The following is a 22,185-nucleotide window of genomic DNA, read 5'->3' as shown; positions in this document are numbered from 1 at the left end:
CTATTTTTTTCGGTAAAAGATAACACTGTGAGGAAAAGTAAGTAGGTACCTACATTCTTGAGAGTAAGTGGGGCCAAGTCTTTCAAACGCACGTAGTAGTAGCTTGATAACGTACCTACCCATGGGTCTTGGTAGATGTTTTAATGCAGGAACTTAAATTCTCACTGAGCCAAGTACTGGTATATTAAATAGGTAAGTAAGTAGATTGTAATCATAATTGTCTCGAGAAATGGATTCGTGTCCAGACAGAAGAAAACAACAAAATGCGAGAAAGATTCTTAAACAATAAACTTAGAAACTCACAAAAGTATTTTACTTCCATTTTTCTTTTACAGTACCTATCTATGAACCCACACTTTGTACTTTCCTTGAGAAACGCTATAATATATACTGGTGAGAATCAGTTTAGTGAGTTTTTGGATAATCGCACTTACAGAAAGTCAGATGGGGTAAGAGGACTTTGTTTTATGTTCGACTCGACAAATATTATAAAAACAAGAAGGTAAAATTTAAAGAGAAAATCAATGAGAAACCAGTTGCCATATCTTCACGGAACGGCTACAAAATACCCTTACGACCATGATAATTATGTATGTAATATTATTAGATAATTTGACTCCAATCAGCCCCTAAGTAGAAGATTAACCACAGAATTCTTGCTTTCGGTACTTACGTAATGTAGTACCTATCTACTTATGTATATCTCTTCCCATAGACTAGTCATTCTACACTCAAACCTGCACTTTTTCAGCGTTCTCTTACCATCTTATTTTAAGAGGCTAATCTGGAACTGCAGTCAGTCAAACAGATTAGAGGGTGAAACGAAAAAGTCTACTTATGATGCACTGTTTAGCTGATGGCTTATAGGTAATGTAATAGATTTTTCCATTCCTTCGAATTTTTCATTCCTCTACATTTATGTTGTGTCTACTACTTGCACATGACGTTGGAATAAAAAGAAAGATGTTAAAAAAGTGTCATAAAATTTGTTATTTTAGATTGCGCCAACGAAGGCCTCTGTTGGTTGACCTATTGACCTAATTTTAAATTGGTTCCCACTATTTGAGGCTTCCATCGCAATTTAACCTTTCACTGGCTCTATGACGCCAATAAAATTTGCATATTTTCTGACCAACGTGAATGTCATAAAGACGAACATTTCCTCTCATCTTTGCTTTTAGTACTGTTTGTTTAGGTTCTCGGAAATATGAGGTTGGAAATGAATAAATTAAAACAATGTTTAGGTACAACAAAGTATGTTTATTTTTCATAATATCTTATATTTTATAACAACATGTTTATGCATATAATTCATACCAATTTTCAATGCATGCAAAACAAATTAAACATCTCAAAGATAAAATAGCATAAATAATTTTATTCAGACATTATTATTTAGGAATATAACATTTTGTGCTCTACACAGGTGTATATATGGTGTTCACATTTAGACATACTTCATAAGTGCTCGAACTTCAAAAGGCGTCTGCGATTACCCATTACTTTAGCTCTAATATGCAAACTTCGTAGTCGCATCATTATCTAACTATATTTATTTAACCTTAACTCATCTGTAGATCCACAAACGCAGCAGCAACATTGCTCTATCAATCATCTTCTTATTTAACTATTATATTTTGTTAGTACATAGTGTCAAGTCAAGCCATATTTTCTCCATTCAGATTATTCCTTTACTAAATCTAATTTGCATCTATGCATAAAATGAACTTGTTAATATTATTGATATGTGGTTATTTGTATACAATTAAACTATTTAACATCAAAATAACAATTTTTAAATATCACATAATATTCGTAGAAATATTTACCTACTTTATAATATATTAATATCTTATGTGGTCCTTTCAAAAGCACTACCTCTATCACGTGTCTGTTTATTATCATTATTTAGTGTTTATAGTCAGTGTCATTTCATTATTCTATTATTATGTACGTAATTTAAGGAATACTTATAGGCCCTATTCGATCCGACGTCGCTATTATTAAAATCTGTTAAAGTTCTATATAAAAATGTTATTCTGTGATGCTATGTGGTTAGCTACACGGAATCGGGTAAATAATGCACTTATGGTGCAGGTACGGTGTAGGCACCGGCGCTTGCAGCAGCATTGAGGCACAAACATAATAGACGGACTGTTACTGCGGGTTAACTGACACGTGCTTCGGCAGCGGGCTGGTGCAGGGGGCGCCACTGTTATTCGTTGAGTATGCAGGTGCGCATCAGCGCATCGCACACGGAGTACGGGTCGCAGTTGGACGCTGGCCGGCGGTCCTCCAAGTAGCCCTTCTTCTCCTCGGCCACGTTGCGCGGTATTCTGATGCTGCTGTTGCGGCTAGCGACACCTGCATATTACATTGAGAATAAGTTATACAATCAGTCGGAGCTCTCAAATACTACCGTAAGTATTTGGGAGTAGGTAATGGAGTTCTTTAAATTGACAGCCAATTAAATACTAAGATGAAAGTCAGGTGAAAAGTAGTGAAGAACTTACCGGCGCTGAAGTCATTAATACTGGCTGTTTCATGGAGACCGGTCAACCGCCTCTCATTGTCCTTTCCTCCGCGAGGATCGTACACCTTGATGTGCTTCATGTGCACCTTGGAAAGCTTGTCAATCGCCTTCTCAATCTCACTGCAAACAAAGAGCATTGTTTCAATATACCGTTGAATCATAATTACAGTATATTATGCACTTCTGCACGTGACGCAGTATAGTTTACATTGATAACACTACGCAAATGGACCGACATTGTAACTACCTACATCATCTACTCAATGTACTCGGTACAATTGTTTATCTAATTACTAAAGAACCTGCCTGTATTGGCTTACAGAATAATTATGTTTTCTATTTCTGTAGAATCTACAACAATCGTTCCGGTATGGATTAATGCAGATGTGGATTGTGGTTCGTGATTACATTAATAATTCGTATATAGACTAGACTGGCGGCTATTAGTATACCAGTTTCTGTTTGTAAATAAAAATAATATTATGTAATAAAAAGCTAAGTGACGCGATCAGAACAGCTGGAGACAAAAGAAGTTGAGACCGCTTCGACAATGACAGTAAGCGCTTACGCTTACATACTAGGGGATAATTATTATGTCATCGCATAAAATACTTACATAATACCGTTCTCCTCCCTCATCTTCTTGGTGGAGAAGTTGGTGTGAGCGCCAGATCCGTTCCAGTCCTGCACTGGCTTGGGATCAAAAGTGACGATGACTCCGTACTCCTCGGCGAGTCTGTGCAGAATGTAGCGAGCCATCCACAAGTCATCACCGGCGCTCACGCCCACAGACGGTCCCACTTGGAACTCCCACTGGGAAGGCATGACTTCGGCATTCGTGCCAGAGATTGGTACGCCAGCAAACAGGCAACATCTGAAAATTATTATCGATTTAATAAGGTATCACTAACGAAGAAGATTTTTGTAGCTAGCTTAAGGTTGCCTTCATTATCCTTTCATCAGTATGGGTTGGGCCTTCACGCTTGTTATAAATAAAATATCCAATCTACTTTAGCTTTCTTTCTCATACATAAAATATTTTTCCATATTGAGCAATATTAATTAAAACAGGGCATACACATTTAGTTTATCTCAAGATTTTCTCCTTACCTGTAGTGAGCCTCGACAAGATCTCTGGCGAAAACTTTGTTGGCACCAACGCCGCAGTAGTAGGGGCCCTGTGGTGGGGGGAAGCCGCCTGGGGGCCAGCCGAAGGGCCTGAGGTCAGAGTCCAGCAAGATGTACTCCTGCTCGATACCGAACCACGGCTCCTCATCCTTGCACTTCTCGTATGCCTCCAAGCACTTCAGGCGGTGGTTGCTTTCTGCGTTAGAATTTAAATACTTTAGAATATCTCTAATTGTTATTCTACATTTCCAAGTATTTTTAGATTGTAATCAAAACATCGCTCGTCATTAAATTGCGCGCGTTAAGTGTGAACAGTAAAATATTGCGCATTATTAACCAACGCGGTTTACGCAGTAAAACAATTAAATTTTCATAATTTACTCCTTAACTGGCTATAAAACCAGTATGGGCGAGGGCGGAAGAATGAAATAAAATTTAAACTAGACTAAAGCTTGAATATTCAGGTGTCTCAAACGTGTTTCGATAAGAGATCTCCGCGTTCTTTCAATACCGTGTCGGGTGCTATTGATTTATAAATGCCTGTGTTAATTCGACGCTTACAAAATCGATTCACACGTCGCTGTGACCAATTAAAGTGGTCAATCCAATCGCGGTGTATAATTTATGCGAACGTTTTGTACGCACCTGTTGGCTCCATGTTGTACATGTATGTGTCGCACATAACAAGAATGTGGTTTCCGCGTCTGAAGGGATCCTTGTAAATGGCACGAGGATACAGGAATGTATCAGAGTTGTGCCCGTCAGACTGTCCGGTAGAGCTACCGTCGAAGTTCCAGATCGGTAGTTCTGTAAGTACATACACATATTAGTAAGTCGTAATCACACCGCCACTGTAATTAGATATCAACTTATACTAGAGATAGCGATGTTATGAAATAAATGACATAGCGACTTCTACACAAACGATCATTTAATTTACTTTGTTTATCTACTTTCAAATGAACTAGGTTTACTGAATGAAATCTACTGTAACATTTCTACGACTGCTGAGGGTTAATATTGGTTTGAAACCTTTCAAGTTTTCATTAAAACTGTCCCTATTCTCGGACTCTCGGTTGATGCAACGTACTTCGTAGACATTATCTAAGTCCTTCGGGCAGAAGTACGGCGGCATGTATTGTTTCATGAAAGTTGGTCTTATGTGATGCAATGCCGATGCTTTAAGACCTCTATCAATGGAGTTCAGCACAAGAGTAAGTTTATCTAAATCAATGAATACTTATGTTGAATTATTCTGTCAGTTATCAGAGATATAACAATATAGACAATGTAACGACGTAATAAGTCTATTGCATAGATAACGCGTATTTTGTAAAACAGCATCTTGTTTACATAACAACACATCTCGTCTCGCTGAAGGCCGAACAATTTACCTAAACTGTGTTAATTACCATAGTTAATGAGGATGTAATAAAACCGGACTCGCTTCAATGGATGTGTCATGTTTCATCAAGTTGTGTTTATGAATCAATTTTGTGAATTTGTTGCAAACGGTGACCGACTTTTCAATTTCGAGACTGAAGTAGGTAAATGTCGGACAATTACCTAACTAACACACAATACCTCGGCTGTGGTTTTATGTAAAATACTTCAAAATTATGCAGCGACTCTATGCATTAGAGATACTCTGTCCAAAAAACTGTCGAATGACTGCAAAGGATACTAACCTTTAGGCACTCTCGGTATGAAGTTCAATGTACGGTCTTTGCATCTCAGATGCTCGCCAGTTCCATCGATCCAAACATATGTGGCCAGAATCTTGTCGGCCGGCAGCGGAAGGTCGTTGTATCTTCCCAGCAGAGTTTTAGATAACACCGCATTCGGGGAGTTGACTAGGACCGGTCCCGATAATATCTTCGGGTTGTCTGTTAATAAAATGTATGTTAATTAGTCTTCTTATCGTTATCCATTATCTAAGTATGGGAGAAAAGGTTCCGACCGTGTCGATGATCTATAATGAGGTCTCCCGGTGTCGGCATTTTGTCGCTGGTCACTTTACTACTCTTGTCAAACTGATACGGCCTAATGCATTTGAACAAAAATAGTGGTATGCCGAAGAAAATTAAATGAAATAATAGAATCAAACTATACGTTTAGCACGGAGAATTTGTAAATGTAAATATTAAAATATTCACAATAATTTATACCGACGTGACACTTGACACACGTCGGCACTCTGTCAATTGTGTGAGCCGTGACAAGTGACAATATTATTTTGTAAGGTATCATTATTTTTATGTACTTTTAGATTATTTACATGATTTTGATGACCGATGAGGTACATACATTTTTACATACTACCGTTTCCTTGTAACAGTTTGTGAGAAAATAGATCAACAATAGGACAGTGCTTGAGCAGCTATATCGTTTCAGAACCCCTGATTCTCCAATCTAGAGCTTCCCTAAATATTGTTCAATACCGTAGCTACTAAGATTCGTAAGATTATAAGTTCATAATATGATTCTAGTTGAGAACTATCCAAAATTCTTCTTAATTGTTTCCAAATACATTACATACCAAACTACCGATACATTTAACCCAATGACACATTGATCAATACGGAACTTCAACAGTCGCAAGACTTCTGAGGAAGTTATTTCAATCAGAATTAAACAATCAACAAAATATAATTATATCTCAAGGGCTTTCAGAAAGTTAATTGCATCAATACAGTCGGCAGCAAAAGTTGCAGAACTAACTCGAACTTTAAGCTTCCTGCATTCTGTTAAATAGTTAACTACTTTGTCGGACGATAGTAAAAGTAGTTGAGATTGTATTCATTCTTATTTTTTTGCGGAGTTACTGAGTTCACTCTTAAAATTGCTAAAATAAATATTAGCAATTATAGTTCAGATTCAATGTTGACCGTTTTACTGGACACCAGTATGCTAGGGTTTAAAAATTATGAATGAATGCAGCGATTTATGTTTGCAACTGTACATTTGAAAACGACTGCAATATATTTTTTAGAAAGGTATTATTATATATATAAGTAACATTGTACGTGCAAGGCCGCCTTTCATTTTATAACTTTAGATTTCCTTGATTTACTGCAAATACCTTAGTAATATATATGTATTTTACATTAAGAATTTAACAAATATTGCTAGCGAAATGAATATTTTGCTTGGGTAGGTACGGTTGGGTTTCAAAAGGTAATGGAAATATTATACGTAGTAACAACTGTATGATTTACAGCTTACTCAGTCGTTATTTAGTTATTTGCGGTACCATCAATTAGCGCGTGCTTCTACACCCGACTTTTAGCAGAATAGGGTATATTTATCGCTTTATGATTTTGATTTACATTGACAAATAATGGAGCCGAATTGGTGAAATTCTATAAGGGAAATTGCAGACGAAAACAAGGTTTCAAGGGTAAAAAAATCAGTCCAAATAAAGGATTAATTAATTATAAAACAATCTCATACGTAACATTTGTCAATATTGAACTCAAGCATTACTGTCTTGAACTAGGTACCTAATAAATCTTCAAAAGATTATGTTTCGAAGTGTAATAAACATTGACACTTATCGAACAGTGGGTCACTGGGTTTTTTGTAGCCGTTCGGAATTTAGTAACGTACCCTAGTACATCAACAGCCCAAAAGCCTTACCTAAGTCTAAGAATCCTATTAAATAACAAATAAAATTTCGACTTACCCTCTATTTTGGCGTGTGAATTATCAGACATCTTGGCGGCTTACTGTGTTATCTGTAACAAAAGAGAAAACAATTAGTATATCAATACTTTGAACAAATTATGATCCAATAGATTAAAATCGCTAAGATTTATCGTTAACATTCGTAAGTAGTGTAGTTTTTGAGTTATTTGTATCACACGCACACATTCTACGAGGACTATCCATCATTAATGATTAAGTACGTACTAAATATTATTGAAACGGTCAGTCTTTTAAAACGATTATGTTTTTATGAGCTGATTTCCATAAAAGTCATTTCCATATTTCGAACAGTATGCCAAGCCTCAAGTCTACGAATCCAGTTATATTTAACTTCAGTGACAGTTTGTAGCAACTAAGATTACTCTTCCAATTTTCTTAGTGCTTTAGGTCTCGGAAAATGCGATATTCACTCTAAGAAGAAGTTAAATCGTATACTTTATAGTACGACTAGATCAAATCGATGTCGTTCGAAAATGCCAGACGTCGTTTGTGAATAAAAATGGGTCAACATAAGGTAATAATATTATTGATATCATTTGTATTCAAAATTACGTAATCCTACGAAATACACACTTAACTTGACGTTAGAAACGAGATATTTTTAATATTCAGTTTTAGTTTTATCACAGGTGCGAAGGCGTTAATAAAAATTTTGATTCGTTAAAAAATTATACACGTATTTAGCAGTAAAATATATAAATAGATGCAAAACTCAAATCCATTTGATTATATACCTACATTTCCATATAATCCTTGACATTTTGATATAGAGACTAATAATGCGTATACCTATCATTAAATCGAAACTCGTGTCGTATGTTTATACAAGTATACCTACTGGCGACGGTGGAACAAGTCGTTATTTACTTGAATGAACTAACCACTTTACTATTTTACGCATCAATGGGAGCGGAACTGTTTATTCTAATGCGATTTCTTTTTGTTTTCATTAAAAATAACTGTTTTGTGTCGCAAAACATGTTTACAGACACATTAACAGCTGTGCAAGGTTCCAGTGTCCTTTGTTAGTGCCTTGACGATGAGATTTTAGCAGCTATTTCCCGTATGTAGTTCTCGTATGTTCATTAGAAGTCCACATCGATGCTAATTTTAACACAGCCGCTATCAGTGTCGCTGAGTGTTAATTTCGGTGTTGTATGTCTTCACTCTTTGCTTGCATGGCAATACAATAAACAGACCCTTGACACTGTATAACAACAGCAGTTCACGAAATCGATTGGCGCGTTGCCCAAACACAATGACGAGCACGGCGTTTGTTTGCCTACCACTCCACACGTTGCACGCAATAATATTACTATCATACGTGTCTAACTGTCTACATGTAAGCAAATAAACCACAAATATGAACTAACAACACTATGCTAAACATTGGCACCGTTTTGTAGGAAAATTTCCAAACTTTCGTGCGTCTATTCCCCTAACAATGTTTTCTTTTGAAGAGCGGACAATATCGATCCCAATTACGAAAACGAATCGTGTTGACGTGTACGATTGAACTCATTGAGTTAATGGTGGCTGTCATCTCTTGAAGTTTATTGTCCAGCAGTAAAACGGATTCGTTCATTAGCATAATGCGCCACTCGTGAATTATTAGCGAATCAAGTGTGGTGGTGTTATATCACCCGGTATATCCCTGCGGGTGCTCGACAAACGCTAGGCGTGAGTAGCGCAAATCCGCTTGCCAACGGTTAATTATGGACTAACCCTAGGGAGGTTACTTTGAAATGAACCTACTTTCAACCGTTGAATGGAAAATGACGCTCTATACACCCGCGTGGTAATAAAATCGCCGCGCTTATAAACAGAACACCTTAGACAAACAAGCTATAAATTTTGTTGTGGAATTGTACCCAATTTACTATAATAGAGTTTACATCTACAAAACCAATACCTAGTAACTAAATGGCATTGGAAGTTAAAGTTAGGTCGCGGTCGTGTTTTGTAGATTTTTGGGCTTTTAAAGTTGGTCGTCCACATGTCCTAGAACTAGAAATCGCGCTAAATATTTTTAGATGAAATTGCAAAAACAAACAAACGCAACTCAATATCTATTTGTCATTGACAGGCGTTAACTATATTTAGTAAAAAATAAGTAATCTGTCTATTAACGCCCAAAGTCGGCAATGTTTGTAAATATTTATCATTTTAAAGCAAAAATGCTAAGTAGGTACATTATTATATAAATATTTTCTCTGCCACAAAAAATTGTCTTTCATATTTTAATCACTACATATTTAAATCTACAATCCTGCCAAAAAATGCATAGGCATTAGGATTAAGTTACTTGGCATCGTAGAAGAAAGATTTCAAATATGCCAATATTATATAATTCAGATATTTAGATGTGGTACCTACACGTGTCCGTTATTATAATTATAACATATTGTGACCGACTCAGGAAGGAATGGTAATTGAATAGCTGATGTTGGAGTGCCAAACTAGTTTTTATATTTCCACAGATGTGCAAGGTCTTTCATTACAATTTTCCTATATAAATAATTATTACATCTCGCATAGTAATATTCACGAATCTATATTATTTTAAAACTTGCATTATGACGACTATTTAGGTCAGGCTGTTGCACTATTTACAAGACAATGCTTATTGTTGTTGCTTTCATTTATAATTACATTAAATAGTTGTTTTTGCATCGAGTGTTTTGCTTTGTTGCGTTATCAAAATGTTTATTGACAGTTTAATTGTTTATTGGGATATCTATGTAGGTTAATGGCTCGCTTCTATCATGCCGATGATAATGATGACTCATTATTCTTTGTGAGAATAAAAATATGTTGTTGTCAAGTAAGAGGAGCGGAAAAATACGTGTTATTTATTGTTTAATATGGTGTAGATGCGTTACAATGGATTACTGGTCCGAGCGTGACATTTGACTGATTAGTTACCCCTCATTAGTATTGTTCTGAGCCTGTCAAGCCTACGCGTTTGTCGCGCCGTTTGTGACTTATGTGATGACCATACGTAAACAGCTGCGTTATAAAACAAAGGCGTTATTTAATTGTAGTTAAGGAAACGTTGAAGGTTTACGTGCAAGAGTTCAGCGTACTCGTGCTTCTTTGTCTTATTTCAAATGCAATTTGCGTTTTAGTATTTCAGTTCAAACGTCCCTTAGACCTTGGCCTTGCCATTCAAAGAGGATGATGACTTTTGCATGAACTACATTCGTGTTACACAGACGCGTTTGTAACCGCGTCCAAGATGCGTGACGTGAGACGAATTATTGCTTCTCTAACATTTACTGAGTGCAATACGCATCTATTTGTAACACGTATAACAACATTGTGAACGTGTACAGAGCCGGGCCGATACCACGATGCATAGATTTCGTAAACTGTAAATCACCGACAATGAACGCAATCGTCGGCACATCGCGTCGTCGTCATTAGTTCACACGGTCGCATCCACCAACTTGCATCTTTTGTTCTTTGTATTTTAAAAATATTTTCATTTTCGGTGTCATCTCTTTATATTCGCGCTTCCGAGGTATTCGACACGATCGCGATTCAAACAAAGGAGTGTGAGTTTATTTTAAAGCGAGATAAGAGGGCGCTCGTAAAGAATATTTCGGTCATTGATATCTATCCGCCAGTTCAAATACCTTTGTGTTTGCTTTTCAACACCGTGATCTTGCAGTTTGCCGCCAACACGCGGAGTTTATTAATAAAATTACATTCAGCAACCAAGTGTGAGGATGCCTAGCATTGGTGCTATAATTGGAAAAACTCACAATTTCAAAATATTTAAGTAAATTTACTGACTGTGAATTAGCCGTGAACGCCTGCAGGTATGCGGGTGTAATTTTTGATAAGAAAAACATCAAAACATTATACGTAATTGGCCTCATGCAAATAGTTCTAACGCGTAAAAAATAACAATCGATGAAAATGGAAGTGAAATCGATAACTGTTTACATTACGCGTAGTTGATTCTCGTGTCTAATTATCAACGTCTTGTAGGTCATTATCATAATGTAAATAGGTCAGTGTGTGTAGTATATAACTACCTATATAAATAAATTGCGTCATTAAAAAACTAGAAATTTCAACGTTTTTTTTGCGCGGCGTCGCAACGGTTTTGACCTATGAAGATAAGACGCCACACTTTCCATTATTACGGTTCGATACTTTATTGCATAATATAATAATATTATTTGCTATATTTATATTTATACAATTGTTAACGTAAAATAAGATAAAGGAGTGCGTCAATCTATTAAGTAGAATTTTATGATCGCGTGATTGGAAAAATATATTGTTTTTTAATAGTTTATTCAGACTATTTCAGAGGTTTAGTTGATTGGGTTTTCTCATTGTTAGAGGACGAAGATTGTAAGGAGCTAAAAGTATGATATTGTTGTAAACAATACCTACTTGTAAGAATTATATAGGGTACGCTAGCGATTGAGTGTAAACAATATTTTCCTTGAATAATCATCGGTGAGGTATTAAGTATCCGTCGTCGGCATATCTCGTCTGATTCAATCACGCTGTTATGTAATGGAAAGGTTCGGTTATCACTATTATCTGTGATAATTTCTTCGTACAAATAAAATGTGTTAATATCGTAACACGTTGTTTGTAAACGTCGACGACCTTTGAATAGTTTACACAAAAGTTATATTTTCTAGAATCTGACACATGTTTCGTAACATACTCATCAACTAAATCCATTAAATCTGATCGAGTATTGAATGTCTGATAAACCTAATTATGATAAAGTTTGAAGACTGTTACATTGATTAGAGAGTAGTTATTGGGTTCATGGCGTGAATAATTGCCTTTTAATCAATATCCAAGGCGTCTTATTAATTATTTGTTACAATTTACGCAACAATGATCACATTTGTTTTTGTGTCAAGGGAGCGACCAGCTGCGTGTGCACTCATGTGTGATAATGTTCACTACTTCTAAAATCACCCTCCAATCTAACAGTATCGTAATACGTTGTTTATGTCGTACCTATCAGACGATTGCGTTATTAACATACAACTATTTGAATTATGTGACCATTGAGAATTTATTACTAATTCAAGGGCATTAGTTTGTTTATTTATGTAAATGCGGATTAAAGTTGTTACTGCGACAACGCAAAAGCGACGCAAAACTGCGGAAATCTAGTGTATTAGGTGTGCCAGTGCCACCAGCGGACCGGCCACAACCGCATGAGTAATTAATATTGTCGCATTTATTGAATGGAACTTTTGTTGCACACAGTTAACGTATCGATATTAATACCCATAAATTATATACAACAAGGAAAACCAACAAAACAATAGAGTCATAGAGTGTAACTACAATATTCATAGTAGCGCAGTGAGAGTCAAATAGTTGAACAAATTCGTTGTTTTAATAACTGGTGACCTCTCGTGACCTCTTACGTGAATGTTTCATTCCCTGCGACATTCCGAACAATGAAAGTTTCCATTTTCATATCAATTGCATGAGCTGTTTTCGACAACAGAATAGACTACACACTGACTCTGAAAATATGATAGTACTGCGCAGATGAAATATAATTTCTTTGAAAAATGTCAACACATTAAAGATTTTTGTTTGTTTGTATGTGTTTGAGAATGTAATCCTTACAAATTATTGTTTTGATGTCGATCACGCCATTAAAATTGCATTAGTTCGATATTAGCCGCGTAAGTTGACCGAGTTCCGTTCAAGTTTAAAAGCATAAATAATTGTTACAAAGTACTCAAAATATTTATTTAAGCATTCCTAATTTGTAATTACAACAATAAGTGTTCCATTCATCATAGATAACGTACGCATAACGATTGTAGTGCGTTGATCTCTCACATTAATATCGGACCGAACTAAATAGGTATGTGCAGTACAGAAAATATAAACAGAGACTCACTGCGACATAAATAAAAAACTAACAAATCACTACTTTTACAAACAACCGACAATTTAATTATTAAAAAATCACATTCGTTTATAAAGCAATTTACATTTGTGAGTCGTCTAGGAATAAGTAATGCAGTAATTCATGTTTGTTCAGGCCTGTCTGTAGTGAAGTGAGTCGATGCATTAAGTCATCGATACGATATGCATGAGTCCTTCTTTCACTTTGTTTATTTAATTTATTACAAAGTGGATTTGGGTTGACTTCCATAAGTATAATAACAAAGCAGTACAATAATAAATGTTGTGTTTTGTTCTTCAAAATATTATCTATCTACAAAGTTATTCGGACATTCTGTTGCTAATTGAAAATACACTCACGTATTATTGTAATCTGATAAGACTATCAGTCATGTTGTATTCTTAGGAGAAGTCAACATTAAATACATATAAATTTGTGTTATATTACATCGTATTTTGCACTAAGTAATGCAGCTAAAGTGTATCCTATCATAAATATAAAATATTGTGTTATTGAAATCAGTCGTACATCAGGTGGATATTCCTAAGATCTACTCTGACTACCGGCATTGCATATAAATAGAAACATAACGATCGATTGAAGGTTCAGGACCAAAAATAACCTGGTTTATTTACTCCATGACCGTACGTTGGCGTGGAAACGGCGTGATTCATGTTTTCTTTGTTTTTTATTATTTCAGGGGTTCTCTGAAAGGCGGCTTTATAGTTCCTCGTGTGACTTACGTGAGTGACCTCTTAATGTTAGTTGAAATATAAACTGAAACGTGTGCACACAGAGCCGCATCCGGCACAAACGTTCTGTTTTTCTGTTTTATTGCGCCACACACATGCTAGAAATTCCCGAAAGAGAGAAATGCACACGAAAGTTCTTTTTATGGAATATAGGTTTTATTTAACATCGCAGCGTTCCACTGGGGACGTTGGAAGTTTACTCTATCACTTTACAGCCGGATGTGAGAACCGATGTAACTTTAGTCAGATATTGAACTACTGAACTAATTTAAGACAATGTTTATGCCAATGTAGGTACGAATTTAATATTCCGTATTTAAGTTTACAATCTTAGTTGTTAGTTTGTTCCAGTTAAAAGACGCAAATGTAAATGTGGGCCAATTACAGAGTTAATTTTTAATGCTAACTACTGACTCCTATAGTGTAATTTCCTAGATTATGTGTCATTAGCTAACTATTTCTCTTAAATGTTTGCTTGATTTTACATATAATTCGATCGGATAAAATACCGCATGTACTTAAAACATTGAAAGGAAAACCATAAGCGTTAATTTATATAAATCACATTTAATAAGTATTTTAATCTGTTATTGTCCGTTCTCTAAGTTGTGGTCTAGTTATTTACTTTCTAGCACCTGCCCTCTCGTGCGGCCAGTTGTTTACACTTAAAAGTTTGTTAATTTTGTTCAAACGTACTTCAAAATACTTAAAAGTCGATATTGCCGATGTCAAACAAGGACGACACTTTATCTGGACTAAAGCAAATCAAAGTTATCACAGTCTAAACAAGTAAGTACACATGAAAACTTCGTACTTAAAGTAACTTTGTATCTCTTTAAATATATCTGAGTAATGATGTGGACAGTTATCGGTGGTCCTACCAGTTTCACAGATCCAGTTTTTTCTTTCATAACTGAACGATGTCGAGATTCTGGCTGTACAAGTGAGACGTAGGTAATAATTAACTTTTATTTCCTCAGACGTGAATTTAAATATGAAACTCGGAGACTTGATTTAAACCGTAACCTGGTAATAATTTTGGACAGTTCGAATGTGCGTGTGAATGTTTTAAATTTCGCCAATTATAAAGTTCGCAAAGCAAAGTTAGTTAGATCGCGAGCGCATTTGGTGTCAACTACAAAATATTTTGGTCGGAGCTGGTGCAATTCGCATTGTAGCCGGATGGTGGTGGTGGAGAGCGTGCACTCCGCCGGCACGTGCTAAGGTCGTCGGGGAGTTTCCACACCCGGCACGAGCACGACGACTGACGTTCCACCCGCCACACTAAATAAACCGCACACCGAACGCACTCCGATATATTTTAAAAAAATATTCCAAAGCCTGTCTCATCGATAAATACTCTATTTACAATAAATACCTTTACGCTAATCCCCCGATGTGTACGACGCGCGAACGTGCGTGCTGTTGTTCGAATGCAAGTATCGAAATGCTCAACCGATTTGATCGCTACGCTAAGCGATCTAAGGATTGACTGGTGGTCGGGCGAAGCGCTGGTGAATATATGCGCGCGCATCTCCCCGCGCGTGCGCTGTGGTGGGAGCACACTGCCGTGTACGTACGCGTGCGATGGGTGACCTAATTACGCTTTTAAAACAATGTGAATAAGGACTAAAATGGAATGACCTAAGTTTACCTTGCTGAGTGAGTTCTGCATGGTAAGCTGTCACCAATTCATTCAGTTAGTGCCTGTGTCGGGAGGGAGCGTCGCCTAACACTTAGTCCCACCCATAGTTAGGTCTTCCCGCTCAATTGGCACACTCTTTAATCATATGAAATTGAACTGGGAGCAGGTATTTTCAGTTAGGTACATCGTTGTTATGTACAAATAACAAGTTTTAACCGACTTTAGTACACTTTCATTGACACTCAGCTTAAAGTTGGGATAACCTAGTTACTAGTTTATTAGTAAACATCAAATGAGACAACATCAACATAAACAAGCGAGATCCATACATATGTAACGTTAATGCGCACAACATAGTTAGGAAACTTAGTTTTGAAGTAGAGTGGACAGTCAAAACATAATACTTTTATAGATAGATAACTCTGAGGTACCCTATTTAAAAAATGGAGGTTTCAAAGATCCAATAACCCATAATCTTAGTTTAACTCTGCTAAGAATTACTTTGACCGATTTAATATTTGTCAGGAATTAAATTGGTGTATTCGTGAATGTAATTTCTTATACAAGGATCTTGTCACTAAAAATACTTTTTTCTTAGCTATATAAATCACAAAAAATCTGTTAGGAATCCATGTGCCCGGTACACGATAATACCTAGACGTCAAACATATCGTGTAATAGGAAATCAAAATGTTTTTGCTTTTAAGTTACGCGGTACTGAAACTTTCCAGATATTTTATTTATTAGGCTTCACGTTGAAAATAACGATACTTAAGTAGACATAACATAAAATAGTCCTAAAAAAATTGAGACCAATTAAAACTACTTATGATAAAGAATATCTAATTTATTATAACTTATCTTTTTTTAAGCTATTTCCCTTTAGCCAATTGGCATAAGAGCTTGTATAAAAGTGGGTAAAAAAACCTAATTTAAAACCAATAGTTCCGCGTTATTATTGTTGCATAGCAACAATAATAACGCGGAACCGTCACTAACCAACCAAAGCTATTCGTTTCGTACTTTTGTATCGTCGACCAATCTTCCAGCACTTATGATAATCCATACTAATATTATAAATGCGAAAGTAACTCTGTCTGTCTGTTACTCAATCAAGCCTAAACAACTGAACCAATTTGCATAAAATTTGGTATGGAGATATTTTGATACCCGAGAAAGGACATAGGCTACTTTTTACCCCGAGATAATGACGCGTAATGGGAAAATTAAGGTGCCGTCGAAGTCGCGGGTAAAAGCTAGTATTCCTATATTTCTTCGCCGTAGCCTGAAAGAGTGCCCTCATACATCAAGTGCAAGATCGGGAACGCTAACGAGCTCTCGCTTGGACCAGTACCTCGATTCTCTACCACTATCGACTACCGACAACCGGCTAGCTATCGAAATTTTGACATTTCGAATGTACTGCCAAAATGTTTCCTACGACACCCGACAGAGGCGCTGATCACATTTTCATACAAAATTTCTCGATGACAGTTCGGTTGTCGGTAGTCGATAGTAGTAGAGAATCGAGGCACAGCACTCTGTATCCATTATACGCTTGAGTTAAAGATTATTATAAAAACTTAAAACTTGTATGTGATATACGAGTTTGTTTACGTATGATGATAACAATATGACCTAGATCATGAACCTGGCTGGGGGGTGATGACTTTAAGTATTTATGATTGGTATTTTTAAATGGTCGCTTTTGTAAGGTACTTAGAGGTTTTGTAAAACTTTATCTGATGCCAAAGATATTTTCAGATTTCATTATTATGATCTTAGAAGCACAGACAAAACACTGCCTTATTGTAGGATTTATACTCTTATTTATAAACACACTATAAACCTGTTTAGTTAATAACCTCAAAAAAAAGTTCTTCTCTTTTTCATTTCGCTAAGAAGTGAAAGAAACAAAACTCTTTATAAGCTCTTCATAACTTCATATATTTTTATGAATAAGAGGGTTAGAATTAAGTACTTTATTTGATCAATATGTTAATGTAGTAATTTTAACGTAGTTCTACGTAGATGAATAAATCACCCAATAAGAAACCTCAATATGAAATGTTTCCTTTGGTTAGGTATGATTACAGACTAAATTAAAGTCCGGTTAGTACATCTAGGGGTGTTAAGGAGACTCATAAAACATGTCAAGAAACAAAGGAACTAAAGGATAAGAAATATTTATCTTGATGATAGATATGACCTCATACAGGTACCTAATAGTTGTACTCGCACTGAAACACTAACCCACTCACTCAAGCGCTTAATAGCGGTCAAGATCTCCAGATATTATTAGAAAAGTTTCTATAGTAACAGATATAAAAACAACATGAAAGGAATTTTACAGCTCCGTAATACCTACATAAATACCAGTTGTGTCGCTACTCAGCTGAGCGAGAAAAAATCAAAACAACTAAACAAGTGTGTGGTTCACGTGATTGGTAACTACTATCTATGCCTAATATACATCTACTAAATGTATACTGCAATACAATAATCGTTTATTGAAGCAAAAGTACTATACTATTGCATAGGACTAACATTTTTTATGACGACACGCCGTTGTATTTTGTACAACTCTGCCTTCACTTTCGGGTCTAACAGGCGTGATACTATGTATGTAAGACTATATTATTATGTATTATTATTTATTATTAATAGTGGATACAATAATATTATATATTACTTCGGAGACACAAAAAAAGAACGCGATGACAAATTCTGAATCCTGTCACCATTTCATTTGACCTTTGGACTTTTAAAAAATCAAAAAACTTTTTTTAAATACCGTCTAGTTTTCGATATTTAAATTTTTTGACACATTAAGAGTTGCCAGTGTATCCTGTTACGTGATCTTCGAAATTACTATTAATTGCAATGATTTTATTATCATTCGTAGCTTATTATTTATTGAATTGTAATCTAGGAAATCGGTTAATCCGATACTGAGGGGCAATGGCCTCTCTTTACCTTTGCTACTACTGTCTTCAATCACTATCAAAATAATTACTTTGTCTTCATTTCAATATTTACGCGTTACGCAAAACACATGAACAGAGGCAGTTTCAATTAAAAATTTATGAATGAAAACATAAAAAGAACTGTGATTTGCTTGTTACATTTTATTATTAATGCCCTTGAATATTTGTGATCGATGGCAGCAACAGGTATTTTTTAACTTTTCATTCATAAAAATATTTTTTAAAGTTCGTTGCTAATGAACGAGAACAATCAGCTAACTATCTGCTATTTGTGCACTTTAACGATGTTTAAGTCGTTCTTGAAGTATTGTTTTGTCGTTAATAAGACAAATAAAACATTACAGACAATCACTGTAAGTATCTATTTACGTCATCATTAAGTTCAAAGGATATTTGCTAGATAATTACACTCATTTTGTAAATAACACTGGCTGTTAATCTCAAGTTTACGTTTTACTCCCAATTAGTTTAGATATTCGAGAAGTATTTTATAATTGAAGTACACGGTGAAGCTATGTATATCTTTCTAAATCCGGTATACAAATATATGTTGATACACTTATACTAACTTAAAGACATTAAAAATCCCATAAATAATAATGAATTATTTATTTCGGCTTTATTACGAGTAGACATATAAAAAAATGGTATAGGTAAATACAATAAAAATAAACATCTGACAATAATAATAATGCACAAAATCTTGAAAATTAGTAACTTCACACTGTTTCATCGTACTAATATTATAAATGCCAAAGTTTGTAAGTATGGTCGGATAGATGCATGGATTGATGTATGTGTGTAAGTTTGTTACTTTTTCACGAAAAAACTCTTGAACGAATTCTAATGAAATTTGGTACACTCATAGCCTATTACCTGGCTCACAGAAAGGATTACGTTATAACCCGGAAAATCGCGGGCAGGAGCCAGTACTCTCATATAAATGTACTAGCTGACCCGGCAAACGTTATTGTGCCATAAAAATTCATTAAAAAAATATTGTCCAGTGGAAAAAATGTGAATCTAAACCATTCTTAGATTCCCTTGAACACACACAAAAAATTTCATCAAAATCGGTCCAGTCGTTTAAGAGAAGTTCAGTGACATACACACTTACAGAAGAATTATATATATAAAGATATTATATTGGCGCTAATGTTTCAGTAGTAAGTACATAAATTGGAGTCAGCATAGCCTAATTGCAGTTTGGGAATCCTCTGCAGTGGATTATGTGCCGTATCTGTTATGCAGATCTGAATGCGAAACTATGTAGGTATGTATTGGAATCATGAACTAATGTATGTCGCATTGTTATGACATATAAATTTGGATAGCTTAATAATATTCTACATTGGTATGAGAACTACTGCAACTGATGCTTATAAATAGATATGCTAGGAATAATTTTATCTAATAAAATCATGAAGTAATGTAAAGTAGGCAGAAAAAGTAATTGCAGACTAATGCAGACTATTGTTCCAATGGTGTGGTATTGTGCGAAGTTGACTACGCAGATTGCTAATTCTAGTTCAATACGCAAAATGTTCGTCCTAAAAACTTTTCAGTAAGTTTTTTCTGGTTGTTGTCTATTAAGATAATAATAGTCGTTAAGCCACGTAGACCCTTGGGTGGCTTGAACAGCTTTGACACTAGGGTTGACCACTAACCAAACGATAAGAAAGAAGAAGGCTTTTGAGCCTTTCTGGACGAGATAATACAAATCAGCATTGCTATTGCAAGGAACAGACGATGTTGGTAATACTGTTATTAAGAAAAGACCATAAACGGTGAAATTAAACTTAATCTTTAACAGCCGTTAAAACAAAAAAATACCCTATATTTTTTAAAACACGCTATAAACGACGATTAAACCAAATGAATACATAATAATATAGAGACAAAATGGTTTATATGCTTCCTACCGTGTCGACGTAGATCGACATCGCTCACTTTTTTATTGGATGCATAATTGTTCAACTGGCGTTTTCACAAATGAATACGGCCAGTACGGACCAGTCCATTTTCCATTCCTTTGACTAGTCAAGAGAAACTTCAAAGGATTTTTTTGCAGAATAAATAAAGTAGGTGTTAAAAATTCAACAGTCACTGGAGGACGCCAGTGTTCGTTAAATAGAGTTCATAATTTTTAGAGCTTTTTTCATCGCTTAGTTTTCGTACTGTTGAACATTTATTATTTATCGTCCATTCTAACTATTGTTGTAATTTATGGCTTTCATAAAAACGCGCGGCTTTTGTTTCTGCAAAAAAGGATATCGGACCAATGGATACTTAACATGATTTGTGAGCTTGTGTTGTTCAATGTTGGTACAGAATTTTTCGGTGCGTTGCTGGTAAGTTTTGGAAATATTAAAAATCTTCTTCATAGTTTATAATCAGTAAGAGCGATATTAATTTATTTAGATCAAATATTGACAATTAACTGATAGTAAGTTATAATTACTGAATCTACTACAACTTTGTTACAGGGACGTAGTAGGCCAAAAATGAGAACTGGCAACGAGGTCTAGCCTGATTTATGTTCTTATTTTAGACGAAAATTAATTTGTTTATTTTTTCATAGTAGTATTTACAAATGTAAAGAGCAATTAAAACATCAACTTGAATTAGGTCAAAGTTCACGCTATACGATAATTTGTCGGTGTTGGCAGTACTCTTTGTGTGCTAGCCAGCTCTACGGCGCTGGCATTAACCCCTAATTGCATTCTGCAAACGGTTCGTACGGTTTCTATTTCAATTATGCCAATAATATGGGAGACATTATTTATACTATCTATCAATCTATATTATACATAGCTGACCCGCGCAACTTCGCTTGCGTCACATAAGAGAGAATGGGTCAAAATTTTCCCCGCTTTGTAACATTTTTTACTGGTACTCTGCTCCTATTGGTCGTAGCGTGATGATATATAGCCTATAACCTTCCTCGATAAATGGGCTATCTAACACTGAAAGAATTTTTAAAATCGGACCCGTAGTTCCTGAGATTAGCGCGTTCAAACAAACAAACAAACAAACAAACAATCAAACAAACAAACAAACTCTTCAGCTTTATAATATTAGTATAGATAGTTAGTATTGTAAAGAGACATTTTTTTTCAGTTAGTGTATATTGTATATTTATGAATTTATCTCTTTATTAACGTTTTATCAATTATTCATGATGGTCCAGTACCTAAATCTATTTTAACAATTATCTGAACGAAGTATATGTACATGTTTTCGAAATCACCGAACATAAATATTTGAAAAAATCTTTAAATGTCTGAAAGGTACACGTACCGACGTCATACCAGTATCAATTACTCAAAGTAAGTCCCGGCCGAGGCTGCTAGCGTAGTGCAGTACAAACATTGAATTTTTTCACAGTTTCATACATTTTCTTCTTTCCTCTCTATTACTAAAAAGTACTTTTATATCAATGGATTTCGTATCCACCCTGCGTCTGACCATGTTTTATGTGCTTCGATTGTTTTATTCTCAAACAAACATCGGTTTAT

The 22,185-nt window shown here is 35.3% G+C and overlaps 1 protein-coding gene across 2 annotated transcripts in view; it reads right to left on the bottom strand.

Moving 5' to 3' along the window:
- Positions 1–1,239: 1,239 nt before the first annotated feature.
- LOC142986654 (glutamine synthetase 2 cytoplasmic-like) overlaps positions 1,240–22,185 on the bottom strand; it is a 57,964-nt gene continuing 37,018 nt past the window's right edge. Inside the window, exons 1-8 of one of the 2 annotated variants that reach the window (XM_076135205.1) lie at positions 15,414–15,566; positions 7,347–7,398; positions 5,350–5,547; positions 4,307–4,468; positions 3,644–3,857; positions 3,150–3,407; positions 2,514–2,653; positions 1,240–2,364 (exon numbers count right to left, since the gene is read on the bottom strand). In XM_076135205.1, coding sequence (XP_075991320.1) covers positions 2,216–2,364; positions 2,514–2,653; positions 3,150–3,407; positions 3,644–3,857; positions 4,307–4,468; positions 5,350–5,547; positions 7,347–7,377 — 1,152 coding nt within the window. In that variant the 5' untranslated portion in view covers positions 7,378–7,398; positions 15,414–15,566 and the 3' untranslated portion in view covers positions 1,240–2,215. Of the gene's footprint in view, positions 2,365–2,513; positions 2,654–3,149; positions 3,408–3,643; positions 3,858–4,306; positions 4,469–5,349; positions 5,548–7,346; positions 7,399–15,413; positions 15,567–22,185 lie in introns of those variants that run through there. The other variant, XM_076135206.1, reaches the window with a different exon arrangement.

Source organism: Anticarsia gemmatalis, chromosome Z, assembly GCF_050436995.1.
Source record: "Anticarsia gemmatalis isolate Benzon Research Colony breed Stoneville strain chromosome Z, ilAntGemm2 primary, whole genome shotgun sequence".
NCBI classification, from domain to species: domain Eukaryota; kingdom Metazoa; phylum Arthropoda; class Insecta; order Lepidoptera; family Erebidae; genus Anticarsia; species Anticarsia gemmatalis.
The sequence above is the reverse complement of the archived record's forward strand: the minus strand, read 5'-3'. Positions and strand labels throughout refer to the sequence as shown.